The sequence below is a fragment of the Dioscorea cayenensis genome, chromosome 12 (genome assembly GCF_009730915.1).
Source record: "Dioscorea cayenensis subsp. rotundata cultivar TDr96_F1 chromosome 12, TDr96_F1_v2_PseudoChromosome.rev07_lg8_w22 25.fasta, whole genome shotgun sequence".
In the NCBI taxonomy this organism is placed as follows: Eukaryota; Viridiplantae; Streptophyta; class Magnoliopsida; order Dioscoreales; family Dioscoreaceae; genus Dioscorea; species Dioscorea cayenensis.
In genome coordinates this window covers 21579785-21596147 of record NC_052482.1, presented here as the reverse complement: position 1 = coordinate 21596147, position 16363 = coordinate 21579785, and the positions used below count along the sequence as shown (strand labels likewise).

General features: G+C 35.0%; 4 protein-coding genes and 1 non-coding gene across 5 annotated transcripts; 3 read left to right on the top strand and 2 right to left on the bottom strand.

The window, feature by feature from the left end:
• Window positions 1–12: 12 nt before the first annotated feature.
• On the top strand, window positions 13–1525 carry LOC120273489 (probable E3 ubiquitin-protein ligase RHC2A). Its single transcript, XM_039280113.1, has one exon. It carries the CDS (start codon window positions 250–252, stop codon window positions 1198–1200), a length of 951 nt encoding a protein of 316 aa, XP_039136047.1. The 5' UTR covers window positions 13–249; the 3' UTR covers window positions 1201–1525.
• A 1393-nt stretch (window positions 1526–2918) lies between these two features.
• TRNAL-CAG lies at window positions 2919–2999 on the bottom strand. Its single transcript has one exon. It is a non-coding gene; the product is annotated as a tRNA-Leu (tRNA).
• Window positions 3000–3498: 499 nt separating this feature from the next.
• On the top strand, window positions 3499–6306 carry LOC120273105 (E3 ubiquitin-protein ligase SDIR1-like). The gene is made up of 9 exons (XM_039279754.1): window positions 3499–3691; window positions 3761–3885; window positions 3990–4047; window positions 4150–4202; window positions 4284–4512; window positions 4609–4744; window positions 4873–4924; window positions 5567–5692; window positions 5993–6306. The coding sequence occupies exons 2-9, from the start codon at window positions 3808–3810 to the stop codon at window positions 6116–6118; spliced, it is 858 nt and encodes a 285-aa protein (XP_039135688.1). The 5' UTR covers window positions 3499–3691; window positions 3761–3807; the 3' UTR covers window positions 6119–6306.
• Window positions 6307–6630: 324 nt separating this feature from the next.
• Window positions 6631–9182, bottom strand: LOC120273001 (laccase-17-like). The gene is made up of 6 exons (XM_039279642.1): window positions 8930–9182; window positions 8675–8826; window positions 8331–8575; window positions 8115–8243; window positions 7034–7999; window positions 6631–6946 (listed from the first exon to the last, which is right to left on the bottom strand). Exons 1-6 carry the CDS (start codon window positions 9044–9046, stop codon window positions 6816–6818), a joined length of 1740 nt encoding a protein of 579 aa, XP_039135576.1. The 5' UTR covers window positions 9047–9182; the 3' UTR covers window positions 6631–6815.
• A 2454-nt stretch (window positions 9183–11636) lies between these two features.
• LOC120273327 (probable protein S-acyltransferase 16) lies at window positions 11637–13003 on the top strand. The gene is made up of 7 exons (XM_039279948.1): window positions 11637–11852; window positions 11968–12060; window positions 12152–12253; window positions 12333–12407; window positions 12486–12584; window positions 12673–12768; window positions 12884–13003. The coding sequence occupies exons 1-7, from the start codon at window positions 11637–11639 to the stop codon at window positions 13001–13003; spliced, it is 801 nt and encodes a 266-aa protein (XP_039135882.1).
• The last annotated feature ends 3360 nt before the right edge of the window (window positions 13004–16363 follow it).

Genomic DNA, 16363 nt, shown 5'->3' with positions numbered 1-16363 from the left:
ATCCCCAAATCTCTCATTCCTCTCTCGACTCTGATCACCGTCCGGTGATCCCCACTTCGGCTCACCTCCCTCTGGGTTTGAATTCCCTAGCAAGCCAAAAAATAAAAATCCAATTTTTTTTCCGTGCAAATTCTCTGATTTTTTCATTTCTCACCAGCAAAAATCGAGGGATTTGATTGATCTCCGACAAGAAATTCGTGAAAAATTCCAACTTTCGTTGTTTTCCGAGCCAAAGATCGCAGCTTTTTCATGGCCTCTGCCTCATCCTACTGGTGCTACGCCTGCCGCCGCGTCGTCAGAGTTCCGGCCATGGACTCCGTTGTGTGCCCTGACTGCGGCGGCGGCTTCATTGAGGAGGTCGAGAACCCTATTTCAGCTGAGGAAGCCCCTCGCCATCGCCGCTACGAGAACCACGACCCGGCGTCTGACGTTGACGTGCGGCGTCGCCGCAACCGCCATGGATACGGTGATGACAGATCCCCCTTCAACCCCGTCATCGTTCTCCGTGGCGCGGGCGATGGTGCCGGTGACATCTCTCCGAGCAGAAGCTTTGAGCTTTACTACGATGATGGGGCGGGGTTGGGGCTCCGGCCGATGCCGGCTCAGATGTCGGATTTTTTGATGGGATCGGGGCTTGAGCGGCTGCTGGACCAGCTCTCTCAGTTCGGGATCAATGGATTGCCTGCCGGACGTGGGTGCGAGAATCCGCCGGCGTCCAAGGCTGCGATTGAATCGATGCCTACCATTGAGATAACCGCCGGGCATGTCGGTATGGAATCCCACTGTGCTGTCTGCAAGGAGGCTTTCCAGCTCGGTGATGATGCGAGGGAGATGCCCTGCAAGCACATCTATCATCAAGATTGCATCTTGCCATGGCTTTCGCTCAGAAACTCGTGTCCTGTTTGCCGTCACGAGATGCCCACTGACGTTGGTGGAGGAGGAGGTGGGATAGATGTCCATGAAGATGAGCAGAACTCCATGGAGGGAAGTGAGGAGGAGATGGTGGGGCTGACTATTTGGAGACTTCCTGGTGGGGGTTTCGCGGTTGGGAGATTTGCCGGAGGACGTCCGGCAGGGGAAAGAGAGCTACCTTCTGTTTATACTGAGATGGATGGTGGATTTAATGCCGGAGCTGGTGCTCCGAGAAGGATCTTGTGGGCATCCAGAGGAAAGCCATTCCAGAGAGCATGGAAGGATTAGCAGAGCTTTCCGAAGCTTCTTCTCATTCTTCAGACGCATTAGGCCTATGTCTTCTTCTAGACCGAGGTTGGAGAGCTCTGCATCTTTGAATTTGAGCCAGAGAGGATCCTTGTTTAGTAGGAGTACACGAACTTAAAACGTCCTCTGGTTTTATATGATAAGATGAAACTCTTGCATTTAGAAGATGGAGAAAGCTCACATTTTGTTGTGTAGGTGCTTTGGGTTTTTATCTTTTTGTTCTTTTAAGATCTATTCATAAGAGTTTTAGATTTTGTTTCTCTATTCCCGTGTGTAAATAGATGATCTTTGGAAAATTTTCAAGAAACATGCTTGCATCTTCTTGTTACTTGGAACGTGTGTATATATAGATACATATATATATATTATGGTTATCACTGCCACATGGTGAAAATGCAAAGAGAGCAGTCTTGATATGGTCATTCTCTGGTGAAAGAAAAGAAAAGAAAAGAATGTTTCAGTGATCGAGCAGATGATTTGATCCTATCTTGAATGCTCTGAATACTTTCCTGATAGATGTTTGTTTTCTAATTGATTTTGCTTTGTCTGCAATGCAGTGAACTTTGCCTTTGCCTGAGAGTTGTTGTACAAAATTTGCTTTGTTCTGTCTTACTATGGAGAATGGTTGGTCATATCCAGTTCTAATTTGTTATGTCTGCTATTTCCTTTTGTCTTATATTTCAACACAAATGTTTAGTTCTGTATGAATTCTGAATGCATATTACTTCTAATGCTCTTATGCTGTTTGTATACTTTGATTCCATTCTAATTTAGTACTCCTAACCTGATATACTGTTTATGCACATCAATTCGCCATTTGTCTCATCTATGTTTTTTATTCAGTTTCTTGGTTGGTTGGTTTCAGTTGAAACTAATTTTCCCTGATGATTCTTCTAAAGTTGGTCTGAAAGGCACTTTCAGAGACCTGCTCTTATACATTTCGATTTAAGTACTCCTCCTTATTCCAATTCAGACTCCATGGTCTAGATTCATGCATGATATTCTTCAGATTAGTTAAATGGTGGGTGGTTGGTTTTCCTAAATAAAATTGTGATGGAATCATGCCTGTCTTCTTGCTCAATTGATTGACAAAGTAATCTGTATACAATTTGACTATTCTATCTCTTGAATTACTCTTTATTCTGAGAAATATATTCCTTGTCACTGAGAGTAGCATTGCATTTCTTTCCCAAGCTTTGTTTACTGAAAGTATTCTATTGAATTCCCTAACTCTCATATGGTTTCAATATGTGTTTTTTTTTCTTTTTATAACTCAAGCACATCAATTCACCATGAGACTTTGGAATTAAGTGACCCTAGTCAACTCTTCTTTGAATTTATTCTTTGTTTTTAGTCTTTGCTGATTTTATATTTGAAGTTTGTCAGAATCCATTTCAATGTATAATTTTCAGCACACAAGAATTTTGTTATGGTGGTCCAAAAACTTATATTAATCTGTGGTGATTACTTAGTTCTAGTAGCATTTGCTACGTGAGGTGGCTACTAAAGTTGCCAGTGTCCATGTCAGCAAATGTACCCCTCCATTGTGGAGTACAATTAGATCTTTGCTCTTTTTGTTTTTTTAACTTGCTGATGCTGTCTGAAAGGTAATAATTGTTGGAATGATAAACAAAGAGAGAATGGATTCAAAGATGAGCCCCCTTTTGTTTTTATTGTCGAAAAAAAAAAAAAGGAAGTATTGTCAAGAATGGGATTCGAACCCATGCCCCTTCGGACCAGTACCTGAAACTGGCGCCTTAGACCAACTCGGCCATCTTGACTTTTGGCTTAACAATGTTTTGAATAAATTTAAACATCTTTATATAAACATATCCTCATCCTAAATTTCAATATATTTTAAAATAAATTTATTTCATAAGAGAGATGAACCTTCATGAAATTCTATTTAGTTATTAAATATCTTTTCATTATTATTAAATAATTAAATGATAATAACTAGTACAAATTGTTGATTGAATTATACAGGTATATATGTGAAAGGAGACACCAAAAAATGATTACAATTTTAGCAATTTCTAAATATGTACATATATATATATATATTGAATTAATGAAATAAAATAAAATAAAAAACCTCATTTTTTAAAAAAAAAATTGAAAATAAAAAAGACATGGGCCGGGCTATGGTTAACTAAGTTTGACTATTTGCACTGGTTGGTTGACAACGTTGACTTCGCTTTTACCGCGTTTCGTTCAGCTGTTAATAATATTTATTAGTTATTATCAACCTTCCATTTTTATCTCATTTCTCTGCTAAAATCCCTTCAACTTCGATCCTTATCCTTCTTCTCTTTCTTCTAATCCTTTCCTTTTCTCTCCATCGAATCTCTCCCAAAATGTTAACCATTTATTCTTGATATCTATCTCCACTGAATTAATTCTCTCTTCCTCGATTCCTTTCTCAATTCCTCAATTGCGGAATCTAGGGTTTTAATTCGTTGTGCTGAAAAAGGTGAGATTTTTAATGTGCGCTCTTTGCATTCATGTTGATTCAGTGCTGATTAATCTTATGTATGTGTAGCTTCTTTGATTGGATAAAGCGGCTTTTGATCTGAGATATTTGGAACCATGAGTTTTGTTTTTCGGGGGAGCAGAGGAGAAATCGAGAGCGGGATCCCAGAGTTTATCCCTGGGAGGCGCACTGTAGTATGTTTCTCTGAATCTTTGTACTTTTTTTCGCAATGTGTGATGTTTTCTTGCAATTCCAACATGATTTTATATGTTTTTCCATTTTGCTCTTATGATTTCAGCGTTGGCATCCCGGAGCTCGGCCTGTTAATTCTAACTCGCTGACTTTTCTTGTGGCTGGTATTGCACTTGTTTCCCCAATGTTTTGATGAAAAGAACTTGCTTTCTATTTAAAGGAATGCCCTTTGACTGATAATATCATGTGCATTGTTTCTCTGGCAGTCCTGTTGCTGTTTATGATACTGAACTCGAATCAAATGTCACCCAACTTTTTGGTATTTCATTATATTTTTGCTTGATTTTTTTGGTATTGGCTTGAGATGTGTGTTCATCATATTATGATTGTATCATTGTAGCTGTGGTTAGCATTGGGTGTATTTTTAATGGCTACGAGCCTTCGAATGTATGCTACATGCCAGCAACTTCAGGCCCAAGCTCAAGCTCATGCTGCTGCGGCTAGTGGGTTGCTCGGGCATACTGAATTGCGGCTGCACATGCCGCCATCCATAGCTTTTGCAACGAGAGGCCGACTGCAAGGGCTTAGGCTGCAGCTTGCTCTTCTTGATCGGGAGTTTGATGATTTAGGTTTGTGTTGTGTTTTGTTTTGTTTCTAAATATGTGCTTTGCGTATAGATGCTGGTTATATGGATTTTGCTTATTTGAAAATTTTATTCTCTTCAGATTATGATACATTAAGAGCATTAGACTCTGATAATAATCCAGATGCTCCTTCTATGAGCGAGGAAGAGATTAACGCCCTTCCTGTTCATATATACAAATCTCAATCAAATCAAGGCTCCGCGTCTGGACCGAAATTGTAAACTATCTAGATCTTATATGGTTCATTTAGTGGCTTGAAATTTATTGTTTCTTTCATAATTTCATCTTTTTGCAATTTTTTCTCCAAAGGATGTCATCTAAATTGTTTTTGTTCACTCTTCACAGTAATGGATCATCATTGCAGCAAGCATCATCGTCCTCTGGTGTAGTTACTGAGGTAAGCTTATCTTATACATCCCACTTGACTTTTTTAATAACTGGTGTAGTTACTGGTGTGTTTTCAACCGTGTTTTACATCTAGGAAATTCTGTGATTTGTCAGGAATGCTTATTGTTCATTTGCCATCACATTAATACGTTGTCATGGATCTAAAAACAAATTACATAAAGAACTGCATGGTTACCTCAGGTTATTGTTGATATGTGTTTCTATCCATATTATTCAAAATAATTTTATCTGTTGAAGCATTCCCATTTATATGTTATGCTTTTAACATGTGGTGTTTATATCATTGGTTAATATTGCATTTCCTATTTTCTCCTACTAGTTGTACCGGCAATAAAAAATCACTGCTTATTTATATAGGACCACAAAAGCAATTATCATCTGATTCTAGTCAGTTAGAATGTTATGTTTGGAAAGTGTATTTATGTGACAATCAATCTATTTTTACTTTTTATACCTCATATTGTGAATACTGTTTTTAAGCCTTCCTTTTCTACTCTAGACTACACTTCTCTTTACTTGGCTGCTTCTTGTTGAGATCTGTCTTTTGTTAAGTTATGTCTTTAGTTCTCCACTTTGGAAAATGTCTTTCTTTATAAGACATTGTGGTAAGTAGTTTCACTTCTCTTACCAGAAGAAGCAAGACAATGTCAAATCAGAGGAAAATACAAAAGCTCTAGGTGATGAGCTGACATGCAGTGTTTGCTTGGAACAAGTCAATGTGGGTGAGTTAGTAAGAAGCTTGCCATGCTTCCATCAGGTAAAATACCCTTATAGCCAACTTGCCTATGAAAAAATCGGCACCTTTTTTTTTCTTCAGTGTAAATTTTAGTCTTTGGAAAATTATTTCGACTTTATATTTTCTGTACATTTGGTAGATGGATTATTTTGGCATCATTAAATGTGTATAGCACATAGTATATACTTAAGCCATTTTGAGAAGCACTAGCATTTCACAATCCTTTTTTTAGAACTTCTTAATTGACAAGTTCAGTGAAGTAATAATAAGCTCAGAAGATGTTTCAATTTTCAAGTTGTTAATGCTCCATTTCTTTTGCAGTTCCACTGCAACTGTATAGATCCTTGGTTGCGGCAACAAGGAACATGCCCTATCTACAAATATAGAGTGAGTTCTGGATGGCAGGAAACCGGTGAAGGGGAACTCGATGCCTCCTACATGGTTTGAAGAAAAAAAAAATAACCTTGCTCTTAGGAATGTCGATATCGATTCCTTCTTATACCTCATAAACTGTACTTGACATATACAAAGAAACTTCCGCTGTTGACATCAATGAACTCAACATTGCATTGACTTTATCTTCTTTTCATCAAAGATTTTGAAGGCCTAGTCCAGTCAATTGTTTGTTGATGTTTGTAATGATTTACCTCGTGAAGATGCTCTAACAAATGGATTGATTAACCCTTGCTCTGTTTTTTTATCTATTCAATGATGTACTCAGCTGATCTTGTTCTCTTTTCTGGTCATTGATCTTTTCATTAAGGTTCATTCCGTTGTTTAATTATTGTTTTTTTGACTGGCCACCCCCTGCAAAATAGCAATTTATATATATATATTTTTTAAAAAATACCCAAAAGTATTTTATATTTTATATTTTAAAACAGGTGAAAAAAAAAGAGCATTTACTTGTATTGTAACCAAAGACAATACAAGTAAATATTAAGGCAAGCAGAAAGATGTAACTCAACAACTTGAGATTTTTATTAATGAAAAATCAAAAACAAAGCCTTCCAGACTAATACAATGTCAGCAAAATCAATTGCACAATAATTTATCAAAACCCCAAAATAAAACAACGACAACAACAACCACCACCATCAAGAGGCAAACAAACAATCTTCAAAAATCAAAGAATTAAAGAAGATCAACACTGAGGAAGATCAGACGGCGGTGGTGGCAGCTTCTGGTTTGGCAGGCTCCCATCCAACACTAGCCAAGCCATCTTCAAACCCCAACTAGTATGCACCTCCAAATGACAATGCATGAACCAAACCCCTATAAATCCATCATCAAAATCAACATCAATATAAATAAATACTAATTATAAAACAATGTATATGTATAATAATATTGACTACTAACCAGGGTTATCAGCAAGGAACCTTATGGCAACCCAACCACCAACAGGAATACCAACAGTGTTCCTCTCCACAGGGTCTACAAGATTGTATTTCTTAGGGTCATTAACAGGATCATAATTCCCAAACCCTTGACCAACAACAAAGAAGTTGAACCCATGAAGGTGCAATGGGTGGCTCTCAGCTCCAAGAATGCTAGTGTCCTGCATGACAAGCTCCACACTGGTGTTAAAAGGAAGCACCACAACCTTGGTTCCATTGCTCACCATGGTGTTGTTAGGTGGTGTTCCAGTGTAGTTAAACTGGTGGAGAGGGATGATAGGGAAGTAGGGAGAGTAAACAGCCTTAGACTGGCCTGTGAAGTGAGCTTGGAGGAGTGCAATGGTTGGCATTACAAATGAGACATTGTTGATGGATGCTGAGAACTTGGTTCCATTTGGACCTTGGCATGTCTGGTTCTTATCACAAGGGCTTGTGCCCAGACCTACAGTGAAGAAGAAATTCTTGTCTACTTTCTGAGGGACATTGGCAGGGAACTGTGAGCTTGCTAAGCTACGTAGTTTGTTGGTGAAATTTGTGGCAAATGAAGTGTCATTTAGAGATGGAAGAGTTGGTTTCAAGAGTGGGAGTTTCTTGTTAAATGAAGCTTGAGATTTATCAGGGTTCTTGTACTCAAGGATTCCTGCAACTGTGGAGTTGTCAAAGGTGCCAAGGCCTGTGGCATATGGCCTTGCAAGCATGAGAAAGGTGGCAGAAGGGAATTCAGGTTTGGTTTGGAGTAGGACGTTGGTTGTCTGGCCTGGTCCGATGAGGATTGTGTCAGTGGTGAAAGGTTTAACATAGACGGCATCAACATCGACAGTGGTGAGTGAGTGATTTGCAATGCTGAAGAAGAGCTCATCGTTGAGCGCCGAGTTGATTATGCGAAGAAGATAAACCTTGCCAGGCTTCACATTCAACTTGAACGTATCTGCATGCATGCAACCATGCAAATTAAAAAATTTTAAGTACGTAATTTTTACCTTATAATAATTAGATGAATTAATTAATGATTTAAAAAATAGCATATATATATATGTATGTACCCTTAGCTGAGCAGTTGTAGAGAGGTCCTGGAAGGCCATTAATGGTGTAAGCATCTGAGACATTAGGACCACCACCTGTCTGAAGAGCTTGGTTGATAATTGCCTCCGTGTCTGAGTTGAACCACTCCCCTGTTTACCCATAACTAATTAACAACCTTGTTTGAAAATTTTTCAGGTTAGGTAATTATTAGTTTGAGAGAATGCATGGTTTATTACCAAATACGATGGGGACTTGTTTGTATGGTTTGGTGAATGGGTAAGGGATTCCAAGCGTAGGAAGGATAATGATGGGGCCATAGAGGGTGGATCTCAACCATGAGATGTGTGCATGCCACCAGAGTGTACCTCTCTGACCTACAATTGTGTAGTTGTATACATAGCTCTGTCCTGTTCTAATTGGACACTGTGTTATGTAGGCTGGACCATCTGCCCATCCACTTCTTAGCTGCCTAATCCCATGCCTTCATAACATAATATTAAATTTACAAGTCATTAATTATAAACTCAAGACTTTCAAGCATGTATATATGTATGCATGCGTGAATAATACATGCACGTACCAGTGAAGAGTTATATTGCTCTGGATGTGGTTGACAACCTTAATGACAAGCCTGTCACCTTCTCTGGCGACGATCGGTGGTCCGGGGAACTTCCCGTTCACCGTCGCTATGCTTTTTGTATGGCATAGTCTTGTAACATTGGCCATCACAATCTAAAGAAGAAAATGCAAATCAAAATTGTAATGCAATTAATTAATTTATACTGAAAAGAAAAACTTAGAACTTTGCTAATTATTAATTAAGAAAAGAACTTACATCAAATTTGTAATGCCTTGTGATGCCAGTCTGTTGTGCTTGAGCAAGCTCTGGATAAAGAACTATGAAGATGAGAGCCTTAAACAACAATGCCAGAGCTGCTGCTGCTGCTGCCATTGAGCTATGTTGAATGAATGGTATTGGGAATTGAATGAGTTAGTGATGAGGAACAATGGCAAAGGGGATGGTGTTTATATAGTGAGAAAATAAGTATTATAATTTCCTTTATCTTTAGAGTGGTGCTAAAGGCATAGCTTTAAATGAGTACATGATCTGTTTTGATGTTCAGTATTCAATGTTAGAACAAAATGGATGATTTGTTGTTGTAGTTGTTGTTGTTGTTGTTGAATTTTTTGTCCATGAAGTTGGTGATGGTCTTCTCCAAGTCTTTAAGCAAAAGAAGGTAAGCCATCAATCTCCTTCTTCTTCTTCTTCTTCTCCTTCTTCCTCTTCTTCACCATAACACTAGCACTTTAGTTAGGTTGTCAAAAGATTAAACTAAGTTTAATTATGTGAATGTCTATTCATTTATTTATAATTATAATGATACACCTTTTCCTCAACTGAAATAAAGCTACACAAAATCAGTTGCACCAAATGTTTGGCTTACCAACAATAGAAGTAACATGGACAAGATGGGGATCATATCATATATATATACTTTGTTTTAAAATATTATTATTCTTTTTTGTGACTAATTAGTGACATCTTAATCTCATTACTTTCCTTAACAATGGGGATATATATTTTGTTTAATTTGGTCTTTAACATCCATTAAAATCTGAATCAAGGTTTGTTTTCATTTGGTATTTAATAAACATGAATTTCATTTTCAGCTATGAACTACATCATGTATTTATTTATTTATTTATTTACCTAACAACTAGAAATTTTATTAAAAAATATTTCAGGGGGGTGTGCGTAAAGATAAAATTTAAGAAAATTTCATTTAATCAATAATAATCCAGAAGGTTCCAAGATAACAAAGTCGGTGTGGGTTGCGCCACCGATCTCGCCAGTTCCCTCAATGGCCTCTGGCTTCCTTTCAGAAGATGCCATCGCGTGGTGGCGGTAGTTTTTGAATAAAGTGGATAATTTTTTTAATAACATTTGATATTGATTAGTGGAGGGAGATTTATAACAATAATATATATTCTGTTATTTTAAAAAATTATATATATATATATATATATATTTTCTGCAGATAATTTTATATTGAAGCCCATCTGGATGTACATGGTAGAATTTTTAATCTGATGTAATATTAAAAATAAGTTAATGTAATGGTAAATTACAGACGTTAGTTAATACTCAACCATCTCATTCCTATTATCTTAATTGCTGACATTATATGTATTTCATAAAAAAATAAAAATAAAAATAAGGCAAATCACATATCAAATCATTACGGAAAGTGTAATTTAAATTTATATAAATATATTTGGTTCAAAAATAAGAGATTGGAGGAATTGTTATTTGAGCTAATCAATATTTAATTTGATCAATATTATTAATTATTTTTAAAAAGAAGTTTTATTTTTAAAATATTAAATTTATTAATATTAATCAAAATTAAATACGGATTAATTAGCTCAAATAAGAATCATTAGAATATTAATAAGTGTCTATTATTATTGGTAGATTTTTAAATTAATTACTAAGTATTTATATTTAGATGATTATGTTTTTTTCAAATACTAAAATTTTAAAATACTTGTTTGAAAAGATAGTACTTATTATACAAAAAAAAGTTATGATTTATCTATTTTATATATCTATAAAAAAATACTAATTTTTCAACTAAATATAACATATAAATTTTAATTCTATGAATTAATCTATAAATGTGTTTTCTTTTTTTTAATATAAATATGTTTTCGATCCAGATTAAAAAAATAAAAAAGAAGTGGGAATATCATATATTTTTTATTGTATCCCATGTAAAAGATTTTAATTAATAAAAACAGCTCAACAATTTTATTAATAAACATATATAATATATTCCAAATGAAAAAAACCACATGTTCCATTCTCTAGATCTTAACTAAATATTTTTAAATGATTAAAAGAATTCTATAATTTAATCATATTATTAATTTTTAATCAACTAAATGCAAAAATATTATGTATGATAAAACCAACACAATAATAGTTTTATTTTGATATATTAATAATCAATAATATGTAATTAAATTTCACATTTATCTAAACAAATGATAACAAAAATATCAGTGCGGGCGATAGAAGAAGACGACCCAACGTGAATATAAGCATTTAATGTGAGTCAGCGCGAACGATAGAAAAAAACTAACTAACATGGATAAGTATTCAGAGCGAGCTGTAGAAAACGACGAACCAACATGGATAAGTATAAGCGCAAGCGGCAGAAGACGACGGTGACTCCCGCTCCCTTTTGACTCCCGCTCCCTTTTGAAGCCAACCCCATACACTGCCACGTTGCATGTATGGAGACAACCATGATGTCACCACTCAAATCATTAAAAGCTAGCCGGTTGCTTCTCTCAGTCTCTCACTCGCTCTCCTCCTCCTCTCGCTCCAATAGACTCAGAAGAGCACCACCTCGGCAGCCGTTGCTTCCCATTTCCAACCCCCTTAGACCAAGTGAGAGCATCTCTTTGGGCTAGTAATGCCAAGGTCACAAGAACCCAAACGTGTGATAACCCCAGTGGTAATCGTTTTCCTTATTATGATCTATTTCTACTATGCCACAATCTTTGAGACTATTGACAAGTGGCTTGGATTGGACTCTATTGTGGGGTTTTTCAATGCTGTTTTGTTTTCTCTCCTCACCGCCATGACTATGCTCACTTATATCATGGGTATTATGAGTGATCCGGGAACTGTGCCTCTACGCTACAAAGACCTAGAGAACCCTGATATCTCTCTGCACGAAGGCAAGAAGGTATTTTTATACTCTACAGATTGTTTATTAAATTCTATGTGCTTCTGGTTTACTTGTGCTTTAGTGAAAAATGCTACTTAGGAGATTGAATGATTTATTTGTTTGAATGAGTCAGAATGGAGAGTCAAGATTTTGCATGAAGTGCTCTCGCTATAGGCCCCCTCGTGCGCATCACTGTAGCATTTGCAACAAATGTATTTTGAGGATGGTACGTATTATTGTTCCTTTGTTCTTCAATCACTTTTACATTAAATTCAAAATTATGTCTATTTACTGACTCATTCCTTTAATGGTATCAGGACCATCACTGTATTTGGCTGAGCAACTGTGTGGGGCATCGAAACTATAAGATTTTCATTCTGGTGGTTATGTATGCAGTAGCAACTTGCTGCCATGCAACTGTAAGTTTGAACTTTTTTTAACGGGTTTACAAGATACTCTTATCATTTGTCAGACACTTCTCCGGTGATCTCATTTCAGATCCTTCTGATATGTGCTGCACGTGATGTTTTCAAGACTCAACAACAAACCGGTGAAGCATACAAGATTTCACATGTAAGTTTGTTTTCATATTCCTCTCTAATCACCAATTAATCCAGTTCATTGTGTACTTATCGCCTATTAACCTGGCAGATTACATGTGGCGCTTTGCTATTTCCCCTTACGCTTGTATTAACCATGCTCTTTCTCTGGCATATATACCTTGCCCTCCACAACAAGACTACAATAGAGGTTTGGAAATTTAAGTTGTCATTTAGTTTAATTTCCTGAACTATATTTTGTGTTTCTCATATTGTTCATGGATTATTCAATTGATCAGCACGCACAAGGAGTGAGAGAACGTTCTCTCTTGGACGGAGTTGCAGATGCACATCGCCATCCTTATGACCTTGGGGCATATGAGAACTTTTCATTGGTAAATATATATATATATATATATTATATAGATCTATATATACAAGATGGCATATTTATATGGTCATTTTTTTTTTTAGTGAATTAATTTGATGTCTGGTCTAATATATTTGCAGTTGTTTGGGAGAAATGCAGCATGTTGGATATGCCCAACAAAGGTGGATAATGGCTCTGGTCTTCATTTCCGGACTACTCTTGATGGCACCAACTCGGCATCATCATCATCAAGCATGTAGTCAGACATGAAGAGAAGAATACCAAAGAAAACAAAAGGAGATGCCTAGATGGCTAGATGGCCATATGTTTGTACATTGTTTTCAGAAACCTAGTTTACATATGCTATAATAAATCAATAAAATCTCCCCTTTTTTTTATCTTCTAATATTTAAAAAACAAAATCAGGCAATGTATTTTAAATCTATTTAACTTTAAGCAATAAAAAATGATAGTACATGTAACGCACTCTTGCAAGAGAAAGGTACCAGAGATGAGTTCAAAATCCACCTCGCTCTCATGTTTTACCTTCCTTTTTGTGCTATTTTGAGATTTTTATTCTGTTTCTTTATATGAATTTTCAATTGTTTACTTTTTATGAATTATATATATATATATATATATATAAAAAATTTATTCATATAATTTTGATAAATGGAATTTCTCTCGATCTAACTCTTTTAGCTAATGGAAGCATTGAAGAAAGAGCTCAAATTTATGAATTATTTAACAACGGTGAAATTTATCTTTTTGATTTTTTTTTTCAATATAAACTATGTTTTAGAACAGATGACGAGAGTGAACTATCACCTTCTTTAATAAAAAAATAAAATAAAATAAAAAAAAAAATTATAGTCAATGTAAGCAACCGACCGGCGACCACACTGTTGCTCTCACATTAGGAAACCACCTTTTTTTTGATAAAAGATGAATTTTTCTTTTTGAAACTAATGTAAATAATTAAACTTTAAATCCACGTTTTCATTTTTTTTTACTTAACTCAAGTAAAAAGAGTCAACATTTCATAATGATTATTGAGAGGAAAAAAACTGTTTATAACAATAATATATATTTTGTTACTTTAAAAAATAATATAATTGTTATTTTCTGCAGGTAATTTTATAATGAAGCAACATCTGGATGTATATTGCATAATTTTTAGTCTGATGAAATATAAAAAAAGTTAATGTAATGATAAATTACAGCCAGTAGTTAATACTCAACCATCTCATTCCCATTATCTTAATTGCTAATATTATATGCATTTAATAAATAAATAAATAAATAAATAAATAAATAAAATGCTTAAGGCTTTGTTTTAGTAGTTTTTTTAAATAGAAATACGGGTAAACACGCATCAAATCATTATGGAAATGGAATAAAGTGTAATTTAAATTTATATAAAATTATTTGGTTCAAAAATAAGAGATTGGAGGAATTGTTATTTGAGCTTATAAATGTTTAATTTGATCAATATTAATAAATTTAATTATTTAAAAAAATATTTTTAAAAATATTAAATTTATTAATATTAATCAAATTAAATACGGATTAGCTCAAATAATAATTATTAATATATCAATAAGTGCTGATTATTATTGATAGATTTTTAAATTAATTACTAAAGTGTTTTTGTTTAGATGATTTTTTGTTTCAAATATTAGTTTTTAAAATATTTGTTTGAAAAGATAATACTTATTATAAAAAAAAAGTTATGATTTATCCATTTCATGTATCTATAAAAAAAATATCTATTTTTTAACAAAATATAACATCTATATTTTAATTCTATGAATTAATCCATAAATGTGTTTTAAATCCAGATTTTTTTTTAAAAAAAATGTGAGAATATCATATATTTTTTATTGTATCCCATGTAAAAGATTTTAATTAAAAAAATAAAACAATTTTATTAATATATATATATATATATATATAATATCCCAACAAAAAAAAACCACATGTTCCATTCTCTAGATCTTAACTTCATACTTTTAAATCAATTAAAAGAATTCTATAATTTAATCATGTTATTAATTTTTAATCAACTAAATGCCAGAATATTATGCATGATAAAACCCGATAATCATAGTTTTATTTAATATATTAATAATTAACAAAATCTAATTAAATTCCTCATTTATTTAAACTAACAAAGATATATGTGATACCCAATGTGGATAAACATTGAGTGCGAGCCGTAGAAAAAGATGATTCAACGTGAATAAGCATTCAACGCAAAGGGCAGAAAATGATGACCCACGTGGATAAGCATTCAGCGTGAGCGGCAGAAGAAGACGACCCAACGTGGATAAGCATTCAGCGTGAAGGGTAGAAAACGACCACCCAACGTGGATAAGTATTCAGCCTGAAAGGCATAAAACAACCACCCAACTTGGATAAGCTTTCAACGCGAGCGGCGGAAGAAGACGATCCAACGTGGATAAGCATTTAGCGTCATGACTTAACGTGGATAAGCATTTAGTGCTAAGGGCAGAAAATGACAACCCAATATTCAGATAAACATTCAGTGTTAAGGGCAGAAAATGGTGACCTAATATTCAGCGTCAGCTGTAGAAAAGGATGACCCAATATGGATAAACATTCAGCCCGAGCGGCAGAAGAAGACGACCCAACCTGGATAAATATTCAACACGAAAAGTAGAAAACGACCACCCAACATGAATAAGCATTCAGCGCGAGCGGTAGATGAAGACGACCCAACGTGGATAAACATTCAACGCGAAAGGTAGAAAACGACCACCCAACGTGAATAAGCATTCAACGTGAGCGGTAGAAGAAGACGACCCAATGTGAATAAGCATTCAGCGTCAGCGGAAGAAGACAACGGTGAGTCACACTCACTTTTGAACCCAACCCCATACACTGCCACTTTGTATGTATGGACCCAAACGTGTGATAATCCCAGTAGTAATCGTTTTCCTTATTATGGTCTATTTTTATTATGCCACAGTCTTTGAGACTATTCACAATTGGCTTGGATTGAACTGTGCCGGGGGTTCTTCAACACCGTTTTGCTCTCTCTTTCTTTATGGTCATGACTTTGCTCACTTACATTATGGCTATTTTGAGTGGCGATCTGGGAACCGTGCCTCAACATTATACGCTAGACCTAGAGAAAGCCTATTATCTCCCTGTTAAGTCAAGCAGGTATATTTCTTCATTGTCTAGCTGTATAGATGCTGCTTATATATAACAATTGTGATATCTACTCTCATGATAACCCATGGTTTTTGTAATATTATGCTTTCAGAATACAGAGTTGAGATTCTGTTTGAAGTGCTCCCGCTATAAGCCTCCTTGTGCGCATCATTTCAGTATAAACGACAAATGTATTTTGAGGATAATATGTATTATTGCTCATTTGTTCTTTGATCACTATTTACATAAAATTTAAAATTATGTTTGCTTATTGACTGATTCCTATAATGGTATCAGGACCATCAATGTATCTGGCCCGAGCAATTGTGTGGAGTATCAAAACTACAAGATTTTCTTTTCTTTCTGGTGTTTATGTATGCTGTAGCAACCTGCAGCTACGCAATTGTGTCTATATTTAAATTTTCTTTAACTGATTTACA